The sequence below is a fragment of the Toxorhynchites rutilus genome, chromosome 1 (assembly GCF_029784135.1).
Source record: "Toxorhynchites rutilus septentrionalis strain SRP chromosome 1, ASM2978413v1, whole genome shotgun sequence".
Lineage (NCBI taxonomy): Eukaryota > Metazoa > Arthropoda > Insecta > Diptera > Culicidae > Toxorhynchites > Toxorhynchites rutilus.
The window spans coordinates 206,275,634-206,300,978 of NC_073744.1; the positions used below are offsets into that span (position 1 = coordinate 206,275,634).

General features: G+C 35.4%; 1 protein-coding gene across 2 annotated transcripts; it reads left to right on the plus strand.

Moving 5' to 3' along the window:
• The first annotated feature begins 8 nt into the window (after positions 1-8).
• LOC129762717 (cholecystokinin receptor type A-like) lies at positions 9-22,026 on the plus strand. 2 transcript variants are annotated; one of them, XM_055761226.1, is made up of 6 exons: positions 9-754; positions 9,031-9,228; positions 9,306-9,341; positions 9,408-9,587; positions 9,887-10,172; positions 20,827-22,026. In XM_055761226.1, the coding sequence occupies exons 1-6, from the start codon at positions 319-321 to the stop codon at positions 21,287-21,289; spliced, it is 1,599 nt and encodes a 532-aa protein (XP_055617201.1). In that variant the 5' UTR covers positions 9-318; the 3' UTR covers positions 21,290-22,026. The 2 variants fall into 2 exon arrangements, with proteins under 2 accessions (XP_055617201.1, XP_055617200.1); XM_055761225.1 differs by having other exon boundaries at positions 10-754; positions 9,306-9,587.
• The last annotated feature ends 3,319 nt before the right edge of the window (positions 22,027-25,345 follow it).

Below are 25,345 nucleotides of genomic sequence, written 5' to 3' on the forward strand. Positions count from 1 at the left end.
ATCCTGGTGGCCAGTTTCGGAACTACCCCGAATTCAAAACAACCCCATATAGGATGAACAAGGCATCAGTCTTCCGGTGACTTTCGTTGCAGAATGTTGTGGATAAGTGCTACACTAGCTCTCGCAAAAATGAGCGCCTTCTTACTATAACCATATCGTTAAGAAAAAAAAACCTCATTTCTGACTAGACTTCATCAAGTTTAAACAGCTCAGAAAATATAGTGGAAAATGATAACATATTGGATAACTTATTATGTTAATGTGAGAAGCATGTTATAAGAATGAAGAAATAAGCGATTCGTTGTGCTACTCAAAATTATGGATAGAGCCAGTGTCAATAATAAGTTTCCCACCGAGCATTTGTGGATTTTAACTGATTTGAATATGGTGAATGGCAGTGCTCTCTCTCATAGGAATTTTGATAATAGAACGTGCTTGGATAGCACAGTAGTTCAACCACCAGTAACTACCGTGGATAATACATCGAAGCTCGCCTACCTCTTGGAGTCCGGTCGTATTCAAATTCCTCTGTACAGCATTATTTTCCTCCTGGCTGTGATAGGTAATTCGCTTGTGATTTTAACACTAGTGCTGAACAGACGGATGCGGACGATCACCAATCTGTTTCTACTCAATCTTGCTGTGTCCGACTTGTTCCTCGGGGTTTTCTGTATGCCATTCACACTAGTTGGAACGCTGCTACGTGATTTCATCTTTGGGAAGGTCATGTGTAAGCTGCTGCCATATCTACAAGGTAAGTTCTATTTTTTCCGTTTGAATTCGTTTTTCACTACCAGCTTAGTTAGCTACGTGAAATTGACAAACTCTAGCCAATACAAGTGAAGTTATCACTGCACTTTGTATAATGTTTTCACAAAACCATGTTACAGAACTATGTATTTATGTAATATTTTCACTATACACAGCCCACTCCATCAGATGCTCGCAGTGGCCAATTTCGTTTGTTGGAAAACATTTTCCTAACAGCTATCTGGAAGATGAAACTGTTTTTTTCTCGACGGGGACAGCTGTTTTCTTCTATTATTACGCACACATGATTTGACGCTGCTTATCTGTTTCTGTGTATTGCTTACTTTTTCAGTGAATTTGCTGCTTTAGCTTTTCTCAAAACTTAATAGAAATTAATGATTTTCTAGCTCAATAGCCATGCTTTCATCAAATGCATTTCATCTTCTACACAGTATACAATCATTCATCGAATCTTATTTTCAATGGCTCTCAATAGATTTCATCTTTTCTTGTTGAAATAAAAAAACGAGATCATATACCTCCCATTTTCAATTACTTAATGGGGGAACTACAAACTAAGTTGATGTTGATGTTGTCTGTATACTTTTTCTGAGTGCACTCTTTCCGATAAATTTCCTGGTTCATGGTTCTAGAAGTAACATGAGCATCACTTTTCGATCCGAAAGTCTAGATTTATTGCCTTATGAGGAGCTACAATTTCTTTTTTTTTTTTTTTGTTTTACATACTTACGGGCCTCTCTATAGATGAAAACAGCCATGAAATGCTTGTCTAGAATTTTGTCCGGATACAGCCTTGCAGTACGTTTGATTGTCCAACACGATCGTATTGCGTCATCGAGCTATCTTAGATTTTCATGATGGTTTCTCGCACCAGATTTCCCATCGATGGTCGACGTTCTCCAAACCGCTTTAGGACATAACACATCATGAATGTGAGATAACAGCAGTTCAGCCAGCTCACAAGCGAATATTTCACTATTTCGTTCCATGCAAATATAAAAAAAATTCTTGTTTGATATGAATATGTTCACAACACGAAATGACCATCGTGTTATGAGTAAAAATTTTGTATTGTTCTGACTAATCAACCAGAACTTCTTTTAATGTTGTTTTTTTGGGAACAGCAAAGCCATTCGCACGAAAACACCTATTAATGTACATAATAAAAGAGGGAGGGATTTTTTTCTGGGATTTTCTCAGAATTTTGTTTGTCAATATCTACAGCTCTTTTTGGTGAACCATATTGATGTAGGTCTCTATTTGCATTTTCAATCAACTCTCGAAAAAGTCTCACTTTTTCGTAACATTGACTGACGGCGTAAATATTCTCAGGAGGATCCCGCACGTGACTCCTTTGACTTGGTGCCATAGAATCACTTAAATATGTTTTGTTGTAGATGTGCACCAAAGCGTATGTAAAAAATTGGAGATACTATACTATGCAACTATGTGAAAAAATGTGCCTTATAGCAACGCAACACTCACACAATTCAATTCGTTCCTCACAATTACCGAAAACGTGCTGGAGCCTACATTTTTATTTCAATCGAACCGGTAAATCGCTAAGATGCCAAAAAACAATTCACTTGAAAGTGTTTCGCCTAGAATAGATAGGAGCACAATGCATTATGAATGATTTGCGATAAACATAGACTTAAAAGATGACTCTCGCGACCGAGTGCTTTTACGACAGTGCCACATTTTGTGATTGAAAAGTTTCAAATTCATCTCCTGTTATCGCCCGGGTTTTTTCCACATGCGTATTTTTTTGTATATTTATTGTACTCGGGAGAAGCTGCGTTTGTTGCTTGAAATATCAGATAAATTATGTGAAAAGAATAAAGTGGAACCCCATATTATCCGCAGGATAGTCTGGCTAGCTCACCACTAATAACGAAAATCGTGGATAACACAATAAAGGACTAAAAATGAGCTCCAAAAGAGAAAAAGTATATATTTCAACATAAATACTATGTTTTATAAATACAGAAACCATTAAACTATCCATCTACAAGGTCATGTACACCACTTGTTAGATAATGTGAAAGCCATGACAAAACTTAGTATGTTGATGTGAGAAGCATGTTATAAAAATGAAGAAATGAGCGATTCGTTGTGCTACTCAATATTATGGATAGTGTAATCGATTCTGCCAGTGTCAAAAATAAGTTCCCCACCGAGCATTTGTGAAAATTCCAGGAAGGCTATCGCGAATAATCATCCGCTCGCGGATAATTGGGGTTCCAATGTACATTCATTCTTGAAAAGGTTAACAAAAGCGTCTCAATATATTAAATACTAATTTTATACTTCGAAACACAACAATTTGTAATAAAATATGATAATATGATTTTTTAACTTCTAAATCCGCATTTCATAGTTGTTTTTAGTTGAAGAACTCTCAATGGCGCAATCGTAAATTGAAATACAAAAGCAAAAACCAGTTCGAAAAAATAAATAATAGTTTTCTTCAAATTCTGTTTGTGTAGTACAAAACCGAACATCTTCAAATTTTTTTTATGCAGGGGATAGAAAAAAAATAGTTAGTCAAATTGTTTCTCAGTGTATATTAATAATTTAAAATTCATTTGTAATGTTTAGTCAGATGCAACTAGTTGTGTTCGACGGTGAAAGCTAGAAAACTCTTTTAAATGGTGTCTAGCGGACAACAAAGATGTTCTCAATAGTCAGCGAGTCTTTTCACGTATTTCCCGTATCGTATCGTTAATAAATGCATTCCTCCATCGCATATATTTTTCTTAGTATGATAATTATTGAACACTCTTACTGTTTCCAGAAACTATAATCAATTACGAGTTGAACAGTATTGGGAGAGTTAAGATTCCTAAAAATACAAGCGACAAATATCTGTTTCCAGTATAGCCAGTGTACACCCAGGTTTTTTTTTACGCGGGGGATACGTACCTCGTAAAAAAACCGCGTTAATTGGAAAATCTGCATAAAAAAATCGCGTTAATTGGAAAATCCGCCTAAAAAAAACATGTCACCTAATGATAGATATGAAATGGGACTATCTTTACGTAGAACGGAAGTAAAAAGTTGAGTGTTGCTCGCTTCCGAAAACCCGTAGTTTTTTCTTGCAATTTCGTTGGTTACTGGTAGCTATAGTTCGGTTTTCCTCACGAATGAGGTCATCTGCTGTTGCTAGAAGATTCCCTAGTAATTTGTACACTCTTTTGCCGATGCACGTGCAATACCACTGTTGCACCGTCCAGAGCTAAGTAGACAGGGAAAGACATTTACGAATAGCTGCTCGTATAAACCCCGTCCCATTGCACCGCCCGGCGAGCTCCCCGTTACCCAACACCTAAAATCCACATGATAAGGTGCGGCACTAAGCGCTAAACTCCGTTACAAGCACTAATTACCGTAATTTGCTCTGAGGGAACATGAGAGAAAAATGTGAGCTGAGGGGGAGATGTGATATTGCACCGGTAATTTTTTACGCGGACACCGCGTAAAAAAAACCGCGTTGATTAGAAAATCCGCGTAAAAAAACCGGGTTAATTGGAAAATCCGCATAAAAAAACCGCGTTAATTGGAAAATCCGCGTAAAAAAAACCGCGTTAATTGGAAAATATTCGGGCCTTTCCCGGCGACTGTTGCTTCAGCTGGAGAATAAACTGATAATGCAGGTTGTGAGATACTACAGCTGGTTCGGTTGAATCCGGCCCAGCGTAGGTAAGTGTTGGTGCGAAGGAAAAGCTCCGTAGCATAAAAATTAGACCTGGTTGATTGGTTTGGAATTCATATCGCGGCGTCTCAAATTAAATAAAAAAATGTGCGTTGGTTGCATTAATGATGGTTCCGTATGTAGACATCGAGTATTAGTTTTAAAAGGCTTACTGTTGTTTACATACTCTGTTTAACACAAAAATGTTTTCCACCCTGAAGTATCCTATAATCAATGTTTGTAAACAAAAAAAGTCGCTTATCCTCATACTGTCGAAAACGAATCACCTGTCAATTCCATCTCCTTGATATGGATACGAAACGTGTTCGAAGGAAACCCAAAAAAACACTTATTCAGAAAATTATTTGATGTTTTGGCAGCAGACAAACACGTGGAGACGCTTGTTAGAGCCAGCCGGGTGCTATGATTGGTGCTAGGATTGTTAGCAAAATCTCAAGCAGAACTGTGAGTGGGATACCCGATTCATGTAAAAACAAAAGGAAAATGTTAGTGGGATACTCGATATGTTGGCTACTGTTAGTTCAATATGGGTTCTCTAAAGACGTCACCCAGGTGGTTAGAGCTTAAAGACAGTGTTAATGCCACTGGTTTCTTCGATTTATTTCGTGAAACAACATACTCGATGAATAACAACCGTATACGTATGTTATTTAAATCATATAATTATATCATATACATCTTTTTTTGGGTTATATCGGCTCCGTTCTCGAGCATTCTCACATTCCCGAGCTTTAATTTTTTTTATATTATTCGTTTCCATCCATCCGGGAGCTTCACTGTGTCACATATGGTTGAAAAAAAAATAAAATGACATTGAGACGGACACACATCAACTGAAAATTATATTCGTATTATATATTATTATAAATGTTTCTTCATTTCTCATTTTCAATTATGTTTAAATTGATGTTTTACAACAAATTCCACTTCCATTAATTCTCAAACGATGTATACTGACTCTTTTTAAATGTAATTGATTACTTTCTTGAATCCATTAACGATTTACAAAGACAAATTTTCCATATTTGTCTTCACCCACATCATCCCAATTATGGCATTGCGTATCGCATCTCGAAGGTAGATTTTTCGTTCGCTTGCCTCACCTTCAAACTCTGTCTCGAATTCCGCCTTGTATGTTTATACATACATCAGACACATCGACTGAAAACAAACAATTCGAGTAAATATTACTGAAGGAACCCACCTCATGAATTGTGATTCCATTTTCACGATGAAAAGAATTTATAGAACCCATATGATTGCTGATTGACGATAAAACAAGAATGTCATTTCATTTGTACAATCTCAGCATATCAACCCTTATACTGCCGTTCTACGCATAGTTATCCCATGTTACTTTTTGACAATTTTCATATCTCTTCATAAAACGATGTTTTTATGCCTAACATTCCTAACATTTATGCCTAACATTCCTAACAATATGTTTAACAGAACACGTGTACACGTGTTAGCGAACGCCTAATAATAATCAGATTTATATTCCACAAAGTATTGCAAATCCACTTACTTCTTCATAAAACGATTTTTTTATGCATAATGTTTCGGAAAACACAAAAAAAAACTTTGTATTTCTTTAGTATAACTTTTAGTATTTTAAAAACAACATCAAGTTCAATTGTCCCAAGTTGATATTCTAGGCATAACTGTCCCACCATGAATTTTTAAGCCCGTATCCAAGATTGATTGATTCAAATGAGAGGATATTGTCACATTTCATTAAACAATAGTTTTCTGCTCATAAAAAAACCTTGCATCGTTTAGGTGGTTAGTTCAAGATAAATATTTTTAGAGTAATATAAATTTTCTCGCATATCATTTTACACCATTCCGCCATCCGCTGAGATCGGACTTTCAAGCACAGCACTTGTATCGTTTTGCAGAAAAATAACACAAAAAGTCACAATACTTGTTTTTCATGGAAGGAACACATTCCGCAAGGGAATTCTTTATCTACGTTTGAATATTTTTCATACCCTTTTTATTTCGACAAAAGCAACCAAAGGCATCCAAGTAAACTGAATGTGAAAACTCTAGAAGAAGGTGCGTTTCTTTCATCATCCTTGTGTACGTTGGTGTCAATAACAGACGTATGTAAGCTATTCTTCTACCACACACGATTGAACATAATCTGTCTCCCCATTTCATTGGAACATAGAATGGCAGTTCATGAAAAATTGGGAATGTAGTTCTTCTATGTACTGATTTGTTTTTATACATACAAGAGAAGCCTGATGAGTCGAAACAGGGAATAATAAAATGCATCATCGATTAGTAGGCGGATAATGCATGTTGTATTAGACATTCACTGAGAGAAATAATTAGTAAATATAACGAATTTTTTGGTAAATACTACCAATCTATAGTCATTTTCGACCGTACTAATAAACACATATGTCAAGCAGAACAATGATTCGGAAGCCCAATATCGGCTACATTTTCTCGCCGAAAATGCACGTATCAGAATTATATCCTTATTATACCTCCGTATTTGCCTTATAGGAACAATGAAAATGGTTAATACGCGCTTTTCTCACCAATTTTCAGATATGACAATATCCAAGCTTACTAATGTTATCGAGTAAAATATACTAATCTCTGGTAGGGATGCGGGTTTGTTGACAATATGTACAAAAAATTTGTACATTCTACTAATTTTGCATTACCAAATGTATTTAGTAGTTTTCGACCGAGGATTTTTCTAAGGGTTGAGACGGACACACATCAACTGAAAATCATATTCGTATTATATATTAGGTTGGGGAAAAAGGTATCCCTTTTTTCCGTTGGCAGGCTTTAGGGATCAATATCTCGCGTAATATCGATCATACAATTTGGGCTCGTTGTAAAGGTGACATTTCACTCTAAAAAAAATATATTTTGCTGTTTTTTGTTTGTTCCATTCAGTTGTGAGTTACCGAATGTTAACTATAGAGGTCAACAAAGAAAAAATTCGGTACATTTAACATTTTTATTCTTTTATAAATGCGAATATGCAAGTCAGGCAGCTGAAATTGTGAAAGGGGCTCGGTGCAAATACTGCAACAGTCAAATATATATATTTTTTATTTTTATTCAAATTTTTTAATTTTTTTTTAGTGCATATACATTAGATTAAGATCTCTACTGTCAACCAATGGATTGTTTGAAGCTAGCAATTGACCAGAAACGTCCACAATTGGCCAACATAAGATGTGTTGTGCTCCATCAGGACAACGCAAGGCCACCCAATTTGGAGAGCTTGCTTGGGGTGTTTTAATGTATCCACCATATAGTTCGGACCTAACACCAAGTGATTACCATTTTTTTCTCGCATTACAAATTGGGATCAAGAGTAGATTGTTAAAATCTATCTTTGGAATGGCAACAAATTTTACAACAAAACGGTGCATATTTGATCCAAATCGGACAATATATTTTTTATTTTTCTTCAAATTTTTTAATTTTTGTTTCTAAATTTATTTTTAGTGCATATACATTAGATTAAGATCTCTACTGTCAACCAATGGATTGTTTGAAGCTAGCAATTGACCAGAAACGTCCACAATTGGCCAACATAAGATGTGTTGTGTTCCATCAGGACAACGCAAGGCCACCCAATTTGGAGAGCTTGCTTGGGATGTTTTAATGTATCCACCATATAGTTCGGACCTAACACCAAGTGATTACCATTTTTTTCTCGCATTACAAATTGGGATCAAGAGAAGATTGTTAAAATCTATTGCTAGAGTTTTCGCCAATAAGGGCCAAGACCTCTATTATAGGAACATTATGAAACTATCTTTGGAATGGCAACAAATTTTACAACAAAACGGTGCATATTTGATCCAAATCGGACAATACATAGCATATTGAAAATAGTTTTGAATTTCACTCGAAAATAATGGATAACTTTTTTCCCGACCTAATGTTATTATCAATTATACATACATCAGACACATCGACTAAAAACAAACAATTCGAGTAAAAGTTACTGAAAGTACCCACCTCCTGAAATGTGATGGAATAAGAAAATGGAATGTGGGTTGGAACAGGGAATAATAAAATTCATCATCGATTAATAGACGGATAATGCATGTTGTATTAGATACCAAAGCAATACGGTTTGATTTATGTTTGGATACATAAGAACAGCAAAGTGATGGCGTATGGAACGGTGTGTGAGGAGCCAAGGGGAGTATATTGAAAGGGAGCATATCGTTGTACCGTAATTTTTATGATATAACACTTTTTCGTAACCAGCCTCGTTATTTAATAGCCATACCTCGTACTGTTTTCTTCAAATTGTTCGGTCGAATGTCTGAAAAAAATCCAATGATGAATTTTTACTGGAATAAAAACACATCGACAAGTTAAATAATTTTTCATGATGCGAATAGTTAATGTAGTACGCAAAAAGTGAAAAACGGAGAGAGAATCGAACCATGCCTATTCAATGGACCCAGGGAAAACGAGGGAAAACGTCCAAACAATTGAACTAATTTCTTAACTACAATCATTTCCCTTCTTTTTTGCTTCAATTGTAGCTTCTTCAGTGGCGGTGTCAGCTTGGACATTAGTTATTATCTCTGTGGAGCGTTACTACGCGATCTGTCATCCGCTTCGTTCCCGGCGAAGGCAAACACTTAGCCATGCCTACCGTTTGATCGCACTCATCTGGTGCGGAAGTCTGTTTTTCATGCTGCCCATCGTCATCCTCAGCAAACTGATACCCACCAATCAAGGTTAGATTAGGAATAACAATAACTAACATCATTATGCAAACTTCATTCAATCATTTTTTGTAAACTTTTGTTACCAGGGCATAATAAATGTCGTGAGCTGTGGACGAATCGAGGTTACGAACGTGCATACAATCTGTTTCTGGACATGATTTTACTCGTATTGCCGCTTTTTATTTTAGCCGTTGCGTACTCACTGATGACACGCACTCTGTGTCGAAGAATGCGCGACTTCAAACACCACGTGAAATCGAGTGCCACAGCAGCTGCCGATGATGATAAAATCGATATTGCGAAAGATACGAAAGAACCAAACACAACAGATCGTGAGCACTCATCTGAAGGAATAAAAAATAACCATGGTAAGCTTCGTTCTATTACATTCTCAGGTTAGCGACGTGATATCTTAGACTACTCGCGAGAAACGCTTTATCCTTGTCTTCGAACACACAGTGCTTTAATACTGTGCAGGAGAAAAAAATTCTCAAGTTTACACATCCTGAGATGCTGGGCAGAGCAGGTGTCAGAAAGTGTACTTTTTCATCCGCTTCTTCCAGAAAAAAATGAATGAGAAACATTATTTTAACAATGCATTATTCCTAATAATTATCCCATCTTTAGAATTAACATTTCACAAACTAACGAAAATTTTCGTCAGCAGCGGATGAATACATCGGGGTGTATTCCCGCCCAAACGGCCGTATCAATACACAATTTCCATCTTCTAAGAATCACCGAACTACAATACCACCGAGTTTTCTAACGACGACAGAGGCAGGCATTGGCGGCAGCAGTAACAACAATTCCATCTGGAGCGAACATACGCATCAATGGACGCAAAGAGTATGCTATTATCGCAATAATATCCACTCGTCAAGTCTTGGCACCAAACCGATCACGGGCATATGTCGGGAACCAATACGAATGAAGAATCCTGCCCTAAGAAAGTAAGTTTTGTTATTCCCGTATTCAAAGGGGAAGAAAACACCAATCTTGAATCCTATTCAATGCGCTACTATTGTCGGATAACATAACGGAAGAGTGGTAATCTGTAATCCTCGAGATATGGGACGGAAAGGGAAAGTCTAATTCCTCCATTTGGGGAAAGTTGTACGTCTAAAACACAAAAAGGATGCGCTCCAACAATATTGAGCTAATTGAATGTTATTTTAGACGGAAACATTGATATTGACGTATTGAATAATGCCGTATTCAATAGCCATACTTACGATAAAACATTACTTTGTGTTGAATTTTCAACTTTTCTATACTTTATTTTGTAAAGTTACGTGAAGTCCTGCGTCTAAAGCAGAATTGTCAACAAAAAATTTCTAAAATCTGGAAGAGTGAAAATAAAAATCAGAATAGCTCATATTGAGTTGTCCGGAAAGTTCGTGACTTTTAATATTCTGTTCTATTAATCTTCGTTTTATTAAGATTGAATTGAAAAAAATGCGTTCAGCCGATGTTGAAGAATGTGGATGAATTGATAAGCATCGTATAAATTCTCCCAGAAGTGGAAAAACCAGCGTGTCTCCGGATATTTTGATCATTAATATTTTTTTCCAAGCACCTGCAGCTCTACAGTCAATTACAGAAAAATCTATATTCAGAATTCATCTGTATTCATAGTCCATGTTTTGGACTAAATATTTACTCACCAAAAAACGAAAAGCATATCTGCAGAGGAAGAATTGAAGATTGTTTTCAAATTTTTCTGTTATTTGGTTCGATTATGGAAATCTTATTATATTGACTTTAAAACAAAATATTTCTCTTGAGTAATTTTAAACTCTGAAGCCGCAAAGTTATTGATGAAGGAATCAATAACTTTGCGACTTCTCCTACACTGCCCATGATTGCATAGGAGACGTATTCGACAACACCATTAGTGTTGGGAAAACGCATTTTTGTTGTTGTTTTATACAAGCATAACCATGCAAATTTCCGATTAAATGATCTGTCCAGTTGAAGAATATTATCGGCAAAAAGAGGGCCTAGGTGATTTTGCGGATGTTAACATATTTTGTCCAATTGGAAAACGCTTGCGTCTATTTATGCGGACAATCAATCGTTTCAATGAACATTTTTCCGCATAGCTAGACGTAATCACCAGGTTGCTCTGTTTGTAGCGTTAGTATTTACAATTCCGATAATAGTCAAAACGTCTCCGTCGGTAGTTTCAGTTGTTATCGGATAAAATCAAACTGGTTTGAAAGAAATTTAGTGAAATGTCTGGAAAAGGTGCTTGATTTGTTGCGAGTCTATGATAGTACTTTTTTCCTGAAGAATACTCTGGGATATGATTAGAACAGCAGGTTCGTGTTTTTTCAATTAATTGAATTTGTAAAGGCAATCTGAAATGTTGGGATTACAGCAACATGATTTACCGATATCACGATCAATCGCCTAAAGATAGTGAAATGACATACTCCAACAATATGAGTAAATGGTGAGTATGTGGAATAATTCAATATTGAATCCGAGGAGTTATAATGCTAAGAACCAATATTATTTTTATTTTACTACTGATCAGATTGTTTCATTATCTACTTGAAGATTCAAATGCATAAATTTAGGTAATTATAACATTGCTACATTGCACACAATTGCTTCAATCGCAGTGCAGTGTACAGAAAACAATAATTATATGAGCAGTGTTTCAATGGTGTCTTATATTCATCTATTAGGAAACACTGAGTCATAAGACAATATCGTGACAGACATGTTTGGACTCTACAAAGAATGTGATTCAAATGTAGATTTAGATTATAGCACATAATACTGACAATTGTTGATTTTCGAACGATGTATGAAAGCTGTATGGAATGTTTTCGAACAAAAAATGTTTGTTTGCATGTTGAGCAAACGTATTACATTGTGTAGAATGCGAAACATCGAAAAAGTCGATTTTGTTCAATTTGTCGTTTACGTCTCCTATACAAACATGGGCAGTACATACACATCATTCTCACTAAGGTAATGTTGTGTCTCAATCTTAATGTCGTTATAATTCCTGATATTTGTCAAATATTCTGGTTTCATGAAATTATCCAGCACTGTTTTGAAAAATCTTAGGACAATTTGAGTGCAGTGAATATAATAATTTTTCCCTAACAATTACTTTTTTCGATATCTTTTGAACTACTGAGCCGATTCAGATGATCTATATATCAAATTAAAGCCAATCACTTAGTCGTTTTTGGAGAAATATTACGCTTACTAAAAATTTGGATTTTGTTTTATTTATTATTGATTGTATTTGTTTTTTTATTTCTGTTTTCATGGCTTCGAACTAGAGGGCGCTATAGTTTTTTAGATTTTTTATTGTAAGCTGAGGATTGTTTACATAACATATCCAAATATTAGAGATGTAATTTTTTTTTCGTTTTTATGTTATGAATTTTCTAATTGAACCGATGGTTCAAGTTCAAATTTTCCCCCTTTTTCCAAAAAGACTTTTTTTTTCAAATCATAACATTTGAACAACTCGACCGATTCAGATGATCGATATATCAAATTAAAGCCAATGATCCATTCTTCTTTGAAAAAAATATTATATTTTCGAAAACTTTGGATTTTCCTTTCAGTAATATTGATTGTGTTTGTTTTGCATAGTTTTCTCGGTTAAATATATAGGGAGCAATATATTTTTTTATTTTTTTTATTTTTTCTTGAAAGCTGAAGTTTTTTACATAATCCAGAAATCAAAGATGTGCCCTTTTTCGTTTTTGTGTTATGATTTTTCAAATTCAACAATTTTTTGGTCTTCGTACAATATTCCTATGCAACTAGACTAGATCTGTACGACTAGAATCCATTTTTTTCGCAGGTGTAATATTTTCTCAAAAAAAGACTAGCTCATTGGCTTCAATTTAATATATATATATATATATATATATATATATATATATATATATATATATATATTATCTGAATCGGTCCAGTAGTTCAATCGTTATGAATTTTCGAAAAAAGTCATTTTTGGAAAAATGGATTTTTCGGGCCACCCTAATGAAAAAAATAAAAAAGCGGGTCGAATATTTTGCAAAAAAGAACAAATATACCACTTTTCACGAAAATATAAGAACCACTATATCGGTTTGACAGGGAATGGCTGAATATGCATGATAAAAAAATTAAGCACATATTTGTACCAGAAGAATTTTGGTAAGGATTCTAGTGTGTTTATTATGGATATTTTTTTTTGATACCATGAAAAGTAAAAAAATCAGGAAAAATCAGGATTATTTTATAAAAAGCAGGCAAAATTTAGTGTTGGTCAGGGTATCAGCAAAAGTGACAAAAAGTCTAAGAAATCCTGAAAAATCAGGAGGGTTGGCATCTCTGGTCTAAACTGATAAACCAGCAGCGATTGAGGTATTGGAAGTTTATATTGCACGAACCTTCCGCATGAGCCACTTTAAGCCTCATATACTCGCACACGGTGTCACAGACTGTGCGTGTCTCTGTAATATCGCTATTGTGCATTTTTAGACGTTATTGGTATTTTTTTGAAGATAAATATATAATCGAATGGAAAAAATGTGCCTCCTAAAAATGTTTTTTCTTCAACTTCATTCAGTTTTTATAGCAATTTAATTCAGCCTCCTCAAAACGAAATTATTGACTCTCGGTCTGTGAGACCGTATGCGCGAGTATAGGAGGGTTAAGCGTGTTGAGGCGAGCATTTGCATGAAATTATCTTCAGAAAATGAAGGGCGAACGTTCAAGTAAAAATTTCCTCTTCCAATTCAAATGGTTTCATCACTGATATATTCACGATACTTTTTGAAGCCATCATAATCACATAATCGCTTGTAGTGGTGAAATTATTTTCTCAACCAACCATTGAACCTTTTTTTTGTAGAACAAATAATTGTAAATCTATCCTATTGTGAAACAAACTATCAATTGAATTCTGATTCTCATGCAACGTAATTAATGTTAGCGTATATGAACGTAACATCAAATAACATTGTCAAAGTTGTTTGGTGGAGTTTCGCCATCTCCACATAATAATGATTCAACTGTATTAAGTTATGATTTCGAAACCAAGTACGGTTTTATTTACTTTGATGGCAATTTGAAAATCATTAATTAATTGCGGGAAGCGAAAAGACTCAAGCTACAAATATGCCGAACGATTAGTGTTTAACCGGGATTCCACTGAGGTAACACTGAACAACAAGCCGAATCGTTGGTTGTCAGATAGAAGACGACACTTTCCAAAACGTCGACTATGTTGAATTTTTAGACGGTAACGTACGTAACAGCCACCGACTACATGTTGCCTAAAAGTTGGCTCAGTGGAATACCGGCTTTGGTCTCCTTTTAGGAAGCCGTATTATGCTGCCTGAGGGTGTAAGAATTCCTCCCAAGCCAAAGTTCCGTCACAATTTTTTTTTGTTCTGTGATGAATGAGCATAATTTTTCTGAATGGGATTGGAGGCGCAATGGGCTGTTTATTATTCATAAATTTCAAAGATAAAAATAAATCATTGACAAATTAGCTTCAGTATATGACGATACACACCAAGGGTTTATCGGGAAAAGGTTTACCCAAGCGTAGGTAGAAACAATGGAAATATTTGCGAGCCTGCGTCACCGGTGGCTCGCGAAATAAAAAGCAGTGTTTTACCTTAATTTAAGGTGAACAATTTTTGAACAATAGTAATATCCGGCTTATACGGCATTTCATTTCCCAAAAACTGTACTGATATTTGTATTGCAAAGGACGTTTATATCTCTACAGCAGTTTCAAACGAAACTGTTTCATGAATTAATGTTTATTCGTATATGCAGCCATTTCATGCCAAACCGTTATAGTGGTTCTCAGATTTCTATGAAAAGTGGTAGTTTTGTTCTTTATCGCAAAATATTAGACTCGCATTTTTTTTACTAGGGTGCCCATTTCCATTTTAGGGTGGTCCGAAAAATCAACTTTTTCCATTTTTTCCCTAAAATGACTTTCTTTAGAAATTCATAACTTTTGAACAATTGAACCGATTTAGATGATCGACATATCAAATTAAAGCCATCGGTTAACTTTGGAAAATTATATCTCGAAAACGAAAAAGATAGCATCTCTGATATCGAGATATGTTATGTAAAAAATTCTCAGCTTTTAAGAAAAAATATAAAAAATATAGTGCCCTCTAGTTTGGACTATGAAAACAGTAAAAACGACTACAATCAACAATTTCGAAAATAAAATCATTTTCTTTGCAAGTTCAATATTTGTTATGAAAGGCTAGCTTATAGATATATCGATCATCTAAATCGGTTCAGTAGTTCAAATGTTATGATTTTTAAAAAAAAGTTATTTTCGGGAAAAAGTTGAAAAAAATGATTTTTCGGACCACCCTGGGATGAAAGTGGGCACCCTAATTAAAAAATAAACAGATACGGGTCTAATATTTTGCGATAAAGAACGAATTTTACCACTTTTGACGAAAATCTGAGAACCACTATATCGGTTTGGCATGGAATGGCTGTATGTATGTTAGGGTGCCAATGAACATGGTCATCTCTAATTTCAAAAAGTTACCTCATAAAAAATGTTCACCACCTCGAAAAAACACCCTGTGCCAAATATTAGCTCAATCGGACTCAAGGGAGAGTGGCGCCAAGCGGTCAAATTTTTGTCAAAAATCGACACTCTTGGACTTACTTTTTTTCGGAATACGAAACGAAACGTATGGTTTTGGGTACCAATAAAAATAGTTATCTCGATTATTCATTCAGAACTTGCTGCGAAATGTTGATTTGCACGATAATATACCCTTCACTAAATATTTGCTCATTCGAACTTCATTTATTATTGTCACAGACGTAAAAATTTTAGTTTTTTTGAAAAACGAACGATCACCGAAAATCGGGGTTTTCAAATAAAATTTTTTGATGCCAAATGATATAAAATTGCATTACTCGTCAAGATTTACTGTTATCTCGAAAAAAAAATTGTAAAAAAAATTTGTTTTTGTCACTTTAAGACATTTGGCATCAAAAAAACTGGAAGTGGGTTATATCTATGGTATAACCGCAAGGGTGACGTAGGACTCTCGTTGATATAGAGATCATTTGTATGAAGTTGAATCTGAATTCATTCTGAATGAATGAATATTTGGAGAACATCGAAAACGAGAGCGTTACGTTGGAGGCACAAGGTTTTATGTATCCAATATTGGATACGGAAATATCCTACTGATGGGGAAGAATAATCTTCAGAAGCTATCCTGTTGATTGCGATTGATTGAAAAACCACAAAACCAAATGTATTTGGTCACAGTGTTACACGGATAGAAAACATTCAATTAAACTCTTTCACATGAATATATTTTGAAAATTCCCAGAGGAACTGGCAGATTATTTTCAGTAACGATTAGTTATTTCCACATTTTCCTCGATACTGGAAGCCCACCAGTGGTTAATACCAACTCGATAACCACCTGTTAATAGCACTTGATTGAAACATATTTGGTCACAGTGTTACATGGATAGAAAACATTCAATTAAACTCTTTCACATGAATATATTTTGAAAATTCCCAAAGGAACTGGCAGATTATTTTCCAGCAATGATTAGATCTTTCCGGAACTTTCTCGATGCTGAATGGCATCCTAACGGAAAGAGTTCTGCGCGTGTATGTGTCGATCCTTCGCCGTCCACCTCCTCCAGCACGTTAGGCAACGATGTTGTCTTGTCGATGTCCTCACGAAAAATGAATGTGTCTCACCACCAGAATATCGCTTAAGTATGCTTTTTGTGTGTGATTGAATCGAGAGAAGGTGTGGTTTACGATGGCAATTTGGAAGGCAAACTAGAGGGGAATGAACTCTCTGAGCTCGGAACTTTCGGCGACTGAGCAATAATCGATTGCGGGCGCATACAATATTGGATACGGAAATATCCTACTGATGGGGAAGAATAATCTTCTGAAGCTATCCTGTTAATTGCGATTGATTGAAAAACCACAAAACCAAATGTATTTGGTAACAGTGTTACATGGATAGAAAACATTCAATTAAACTCTTTCACATGAATATATTTTGAAAATTCCCAAAGGAACTGGCAGATTATTTTCAGTAACGATTAGATATTTCCACATTTTCCTCGATACTGGAAGCCCACCAGTGGTTAATGCCAACTCGATAACCACCTGTTAATAGCCGCGCGTGTATATGTGTGTAGCGATGTCTTCCCAGGGAACCGTTTGTGGCATCACTCTCCTCCTGATAGATTCCCTTCTGGCCTAGGGTGCACAAACAGGCTCTTGGTGACACCGTTCATCCGCGCTTTCATGATAAATAAAGAGCTTCACCGCAACAGCGACAACATGCTCCAATCGCTGTTCATTTAGAACTGAGTGGATTTCCGAGCGCCGCTCGCTTATATACCGATTGGTGATTTCAATAGCCTGTTTTGAAAGCAATTTTAAGACTATTGAAACAAGTTTTTGGATCAAAAAGTAACAAGTATATAACGCGTAGACATTTTATCTTTCGAATGAAGTGTTTATCATACCATTTCGTTCAGTTGTTTAGGAGCTATTAACGCTCAAAATCTCGGTCTCCGGCGTAACGCTTTCGTTTTCGAAACTTTGATTTTACACCCCGGTATAGAAATGAAAGACGTAGTCCTACGTCAAAAATTTGAAAACCCCGATTTCCGGTGATTTTTCGGTTTTCAAAAAACTCAAATTTCAACGTCTGCAACATTTATAAATAAACCTCAAATGAGCTAATATTTTGCATAGGGTATATTATCGTGCAAATCAACATTTCGAAACTAGTTCTGAATGAAAAAATGAGATAATTATTTTTATTGGCACTTAAAACCATACGTTTCGTCTCGCACTCCGAAAAAACTAAGTTCCAGAGTGTCGATTTTTGACCAAAAAAAAATCGAGATGACACTAGATCTCGACGCTTCATGCAATTTTGAGACATTTGGCATCAAAAATGTTTTTCGGAAACCCCGATTTCCTTTACTCTCCCCTCTCTCCCTTAAGTCCGATTGAGCTGATATTCGGCATAGGGTGTTTTTTCGAGGTGGTAAACATTTTGTATAGGGTAACTTTTTGAAATTTTAGGGTCGATTTTTCCCCATATTCTGACTAAATTGCTACCTCATACTGGTTATACTGACTATACTAGAAGGAAGTTGTTTGAAAAGGAATGAAATGACAATAAGGAGATATTAAACATTTTGCGAATTTTTACGAAACAAGTTTAGTTCAATAGAATATATAGTTACTAGAATCTAGATTATACATAATATTATTATATTCTGTGAGCTTCGCCACAGTAAATATAAAAATAGTGCAACATAATTTAAATACAACATAACATGCTGGATATGATACGAATGTTACATTCGTAAACGTAGTCGTTGCTACTAGTTGAAAAAGATTCCACATAACGCATCATAATCGTAATGAAGCAGTACGATTAAACGAGTAGATGTGCTTATGAACTTCGTAATATCACACCGGGGGATAACAAATAATTGTTGACAATCTGCTCAACAATCGTTAATTAAGCTAACAAACTAATAACAAATTTACCTACAATCTCGAGCATATGGCATGGTTTTTGAATGAAGTGTATTAGTACCGTTCTGAATCATATTTCGGACGCTTAAGGCATGTGATGCAGAAAACTTTATGCATAGCTATTATTTGATTGATATTTTTAATAAATTAGTTAAATATGCTTTTTAGCTTTTTACTTTGGTACCTATTTGATTGAAAGCATAAAAAAATCATCGAATAAAATGCTTTTCAAATGAAGCGAATAAAATTAAACTTCGGACACTAAATCAAATTTCTGACAGATTGAATTCAAATTTCGGGCACTTTTTTCGAAATTTTTTGAACAAAAATTACATTACACTTGATTATATTTTATAGTCAACTGCGAAACACTTACCAAGCAATCACAGTAAACTGTTAACGATGATGAGAGCTGATGAAACACGGGAGAAATTTCAATGTTGATGAACGGGTAAATTCCACGTGCTCACGCTAAGCAAACGTCAAACACAAACGATAGTGAGTAGTGTTGATAGATTTTTGCCGATTATGTTATAATTCAAATGTAGTTCTCATATGAAATGATAGTGAAACCAAGGAATTACTCTAAAGAAGCAATTGTGATATTAATTTTATAGTTATATCATCAGTGCATTAAGCATTTCAAGATATTAGAACAAAGTGTCCGAAATATGATGTTGTCCGAAATATGATTCAGAACGGTACTTACACGGTTGCTATTAATAACGGAATTCCAACAGAAAATACTACTCACGGCACGTGCTGGATACCTACATTTCAGTAAAAGGAGAACAATTTAATTATAGCTTTTTGTAACTAGAAGAATTCCTTCGCGTGGCTCTGGACGGAAAGAAAACTCCCGGTGAAGCTAACTCGGCTATCAAGCCAGAAAAACAGACTAAGACGCCATGAAATTCAAGCTGCTACAAAGTCATTACAGAAGCGACATAATCAATGCTTCAACAAATTAATAACAGATACACGATCTATTTTGTGTAATACATCGAAGTCTTCCGAGTTTAAGAATCAGAAAAAATGAACTCAATGTATTTTTCATGGCTCGTTTTTGTCGTTTAAAACAGATAAATGAGTGACAACATTCATGATAGCAATAGCAAAAACTGTCACTATTCCATGAAATATATGTTTTGCTTGTTCACAGGTACAAAACATGCGAAAAATTACTATACGAATTCTGAAAGGGATTTTGGAAAAGATATTTTGGGATTTTACAGCTTGCTCAACTTTTAAGGGTTGTTCTAACAGTGAATCCCATGCGTCATTGAACACACAAGCCTTTTATTTAAATTCAAACACGACTTTTCTCCGACTTAATGAACAATGCTGATTCCAATGTGCCCACTGGCTGGAAAGCAATCAGAATTTGAGCAGCTTTTGCTGAGAAACTTTCAATACACTCAGGGAACGTGTTACACTGTTTATAGTTTTTTCTTCGTTCATTTTTAATAATTCGCTCTCATTGAAAAGCTTGGCCACAGTTGGATTGGAATGTTTCGAAGGCGAATTTATAATTTGTTTGCTCTCCAGATGACGATTTTCATTTCACCAGCTCAAACCCAAATGAAAATGCGTAAAATTATCGGAGATGAAAACGAAAAATATATAAAAAGTCGTAAACAATAACAAACATTATCTGTATTATCATCGGTGGACAGGCATGAATTGTTTTTTAGGTTTGCCACCACACTCATGCTGGTATCACTTGCAAACTTTTCGCAGTGAAACAACGATACATTCTGATGTATGAAAAGTAGGATTGTGTAATTTAAAAAATGCTGTTTCGGCAGAAGTTTTACACCCTGGAGAACAGCCGAGTGATGATATCCATGAACACACTCTCCCTAAAAAAACTCAATGCGTATGCCAATTTCGTTATCGAGCATAACATAGCTGATAACAGAACAGTAGCTGAGAATTACTGTAATCCAGAGTTAGGAAGTTTTAATTTAATTTAAAGAATACAATGCAGCTCCATCACGGCATCTGACGTACTGTAGTTAATTTCATTTTTTTTTTATTTTCAGGTCGAATATGGAAAAAACTTTGATGAACAAAAAACGTATAATTAAAATGTTGTTCGTGGTGGTGTTGGAATTTTTCCTCTGTTGGACACCACTCTACGTGATTAACACGATGACACTTTTTTGGCCGAACACCATCTATCACAATCTGGGCTACACGGCCATCAGTTTTTTCCAACTATTGGCCTATTCGTCCTCCTGTTGCAACCCGATCACATACTGCTTCATGAGCCGCGGGTTTCGAAAAGCTTTTCTGAACTTATTTCGTTATTGTCGACCGGGGTCAGATAGTGTAAGAAACCGTCGAAACAATGTGCAGAGCGGTATGTACGTAGATGGTAGTGTTAGCTGTGGGAGTATGAGAACCATTTCCATCAGTAAGATCTTTAAGAGCACGAACCGGTTGCAGTACAAGAAGACAATGGACACAGTTCTGAGCTGTGATGGCGTTGTGAGCTTAAAATAATTCAATGTTTGAGCCTGAGTAGACAATATACTTAATTGTTGCTCTCCGTGATAGACCTGAACCAGCGAAATTCCACAAAGAACACACTGAATGACCTTTGAGAGTAGTTATTCATTCTCATTAGGCAAGTTTCGGTGATACGAACTTCAATAAAGACGCCGGCCACCTCCTTACAATATACTTAATTGTTGCTCTGAAAAAACACATGAAAAATGGAAAAAAAATAATGTATTTTAAAACACGGCACGAACCGGCAATGTATTTCGTGATGCATCCTTTGTCGAACTTTTGAATTATTTGAACATCGGACGTTATATTTTGTGACTCATCGCAACGCGAACATTCCATATATTTAAACACCCGACATCCATCAATTCAACATTTCAATAAGCAAATTGCAGGATTCGAGTCTATGGAATTAAAAAAGACATATTTTTCTTGGGAATATTTGAAACGAGAAAATCTCAAATTGCATCGATCACGAACAACACCTGGAACGAATAAAGTGCATTCTAGATAATAGCGAAAATGTAAGTAGATTAGGTTCAGAATCATTTAACTAAATTTACCCGTCGAAAAGCATAAGAGAGGCCATAGCGGAAGAGACAAATTCTGTTTTAAATATATAATTAAAAAAGGGGTTCCACAGGTTGCGTCTGGTTTTACTTATACAAGTCGCCGTAAGCTTCTAACAACATTGCTCATTGAACAAATCAGAAATGTACAAGCAATGAAATGTGAACAGTACAAATAAAACTAAATTTAAAAAATCAAAAAGTCACATTTATTTGTAATCGAAAGAAAAATCCTGGAATATGTCACAAGAGAATTCATTGGCGATCAAAGTGATAGCGGTTTAAATTTCAATAAATCCAACCTCCTCTCCCTCCCATTCGACAACATCAAAAAATCGTTACTGTTCGTCACAAATACTAGAAGATGAATGATACTGAGCTAACGATTTGACATATATGTCAAATCAATCATCGACACAAGTCAATCATCAATGAGTGATTGATGAAAGAAGGGTTTGGGTAAATGCTGCGCTCAAATTATCGAAAAATTAAATAGTGTTGGGTAGCTCATTGAAATTCGCTTAGAAAAATGGTGATATGTTCTTCTATATTGAATGAAAAAAAATTCTACGCTTATGATCAACTCTCAACCATTACAGGCTTAATGCTCTGACAAAAAATTCTTATATCGGGTATATGCACATAAAACCGGTTTTTTCCATTAAAATATACCTTTATTGTTCTTGAGCAATTTCAAATATTTTATTCAGGGCGACAGTGTTTGCCAAATGATCCACTCATTGAAAAAATCGCTTTCGTTCGTTTAAATATGATCTTTCAGGAAACATTTCCCCCAGCGGTATTCTATTATTGTTATGTGCTGCAAATCACGACACAAAAGAGAACGAGACAACTCTGCATCGGCTCGCATGCCAGCATGCAAGCAAAGCTATCATATACGCTTTCAGTGCAGAAAGCTTATTTTCTTCTTTGCCTCTAACATATGCATACCGACCTCTCCATGCATCACTTTTTTTTTTCACTTAAATTCTTTTTATTTCTTAATTTGGTTTACATTATAATAAAGTACTACATATCAAGTGATCAACCTAGGGTTCTACATCTTTAAGTTACTCCATGCATCATGAAACAGCAGGATCATACGGACAACGCAAAGCGAAAGATTCATATTCAGCTAATGTAGCAGATCCTGATTTTTAAGTCTCAGAGAGTGCAAACTATATGATTATTTAGCTCGATAGAGGCTAAGGGAAGGGTAGTCAGATTATATTTTCCATTTTTAACGCCGCTATCCCTTGAAATGTGTATATTCATATAGACCGCATAGTTTTACTAGCAACACCGCTCCAGTGAGAAGCAAAAACTCTCGCGTTTTATCTCTTTCCCATTCGCTGCTCTCCGCAAATGGTGACGTAATTTTTCTTGTATCATTTATTGCTTTACACTTGTCTGTGCAGTGGGTTTCGCTATAGTAAAATGAGACGATATATGCGGTTCAAACTTGTATGCAGGCTTCGAAAATAGTGTGCCATGTTTGATACAACTCGAATATGCAAACAACAGTCTTCGTTCCTCTCTTAGTTTAATCACTAAATGTTACAAAAGTGATTGCTGACATTCATACAAGTATCCGAATGATCCTCTCATATTTGGTTATATGTTCGTGAGAGTTTACTTGCATGACACATTGTGTATCATTTGATTTTGATCGAAATCCAAACACTGCAGGGCGATGGCCATTGGAAGCTGTCTTTTGTCTCATGTTTCAGGCATATTTATGAATGTCTTCTGAAATAAAACAGATTTTGAACCAAACCAATCATTGAGTCATTTTCGAACAATTTTAAAAGAAATAAAGTGCCGCTCAACTCGATGCATTGATGAGAACAACTGGTAATCTCCCCCGCATACGATAGTTGGTCCCAATTGAGTAGCACGACCGTTTCTCTGACCGGTCTTGCTCGGTGTAACGGGGCATTGTCATCAAGAAAAATGAATTCATGTTGCCTTTTCTAATATTCTGGTCGTACAGTGTTAGGAAGCACAGTGATAACGGTTCAATTCCATCAATTGTCCACAATTTTCAACACAAAAAAAAACAAAATTGTACCATTTGATATTTTGAATTGGATATTGTTGACAGATGCCAAAAACATCGAAAATGACGATGGGAATGCCTTAAAACTTTTAAGGTGAAGGTGGAAGCTAGCCATTGTAGTAGTATAGGTAAACCCTCGTGTAAAAATGGGGTAATAGTGTTTGTGAGAGAAGAGCAAAGCACACGTAAATAGATCAATTCACTTATCAGACTGTGTGGCGCTTCATTGACACGAGTCTTTGAATACATTTGAAAAAAAAAACAAATAACAATTCAATACTAAAGTAAAATATATGAACGATATGTTCCGATGAACAATTGCAAATATAAATATATATAGAAGGTGTATTTGCATATGATTCTGATTATACGCGAGCGTAACATGAGCAAATTTATAACACATGCGAATTGGGGCACTTTTGGTATTAACAAGTTCTTCCGCATAGTAACTCGATGTTGATAATTCCTTAATATTTTCCTTCGTTGATCGTATTGTTTTCACATATTCACGTTGGAAAGCCTTAACCCTTCTCTTCGTTGGCCGAGGCATTTAGATTGAATTTAATACTTTTCCGTTTACTGTTTTTGAAAGCATAGGCAGCCGTGGCAGTGTTCCGAGCTCTGCAATACAATTTTCTTACCCAATGTTAAAGTTGCTAAAACTTACATTATAGACCCATTAAACGTAAAAATAATAATTGTATTGATATCAACACAATTTTATTCTATTGATTTTCATGACATGGGACGCTATGACTCCGGAATAACATTTTATTGAGTGGTTTTTATAGCTGTTTCGATGATGTTGTTTGGCATCAGTGTCGAAAAAATAACGATGCTTCCACCAATACAAACAAAACCATTGCAGAAGATTGAAAAACGAAAATTTAACTTTCAGAGCACTTGCTCGAGTTTTCCGACGTTCTTCACTATACGGTGCGAAAGCAGATGAAAATTTAATATCTTGTGAGTAATCGATTAGAGTTTGGTTGATATTACTTGATGGGAAGTGTGCGAAAACGATCATTTTCTTCACACTGTTTCGCAAAATTATTGATTTTCGGGCGAGAGGTGAGGGAGGGAGATGAAAGAAATGAGCGCCATTGTGGCAACCATTTATGGCTAGCTTCCACCTTCACCTTAAGCTTAGAATTTCCATTTGAAAGTATTTGGAGGATATTCCCCCAGTAAGATTAAATTGCATTTCAGAAGTGAAATAGATGAAACTAGTTGTTTTGGGAGTTTTCATCACTTTACTTTCGATGATTCATAATTTTCTTATTTGTTCTGATAAACCAACAGATGGCGTTACTTGATTATTGTTTTTTTATATTTAATTTGTTTATTTTAGGCTCATTAGCATGTTAGCGGTAACAGAGCCGAATTTTAATCGTGTACATGTCACATGTTTATCATATCTAT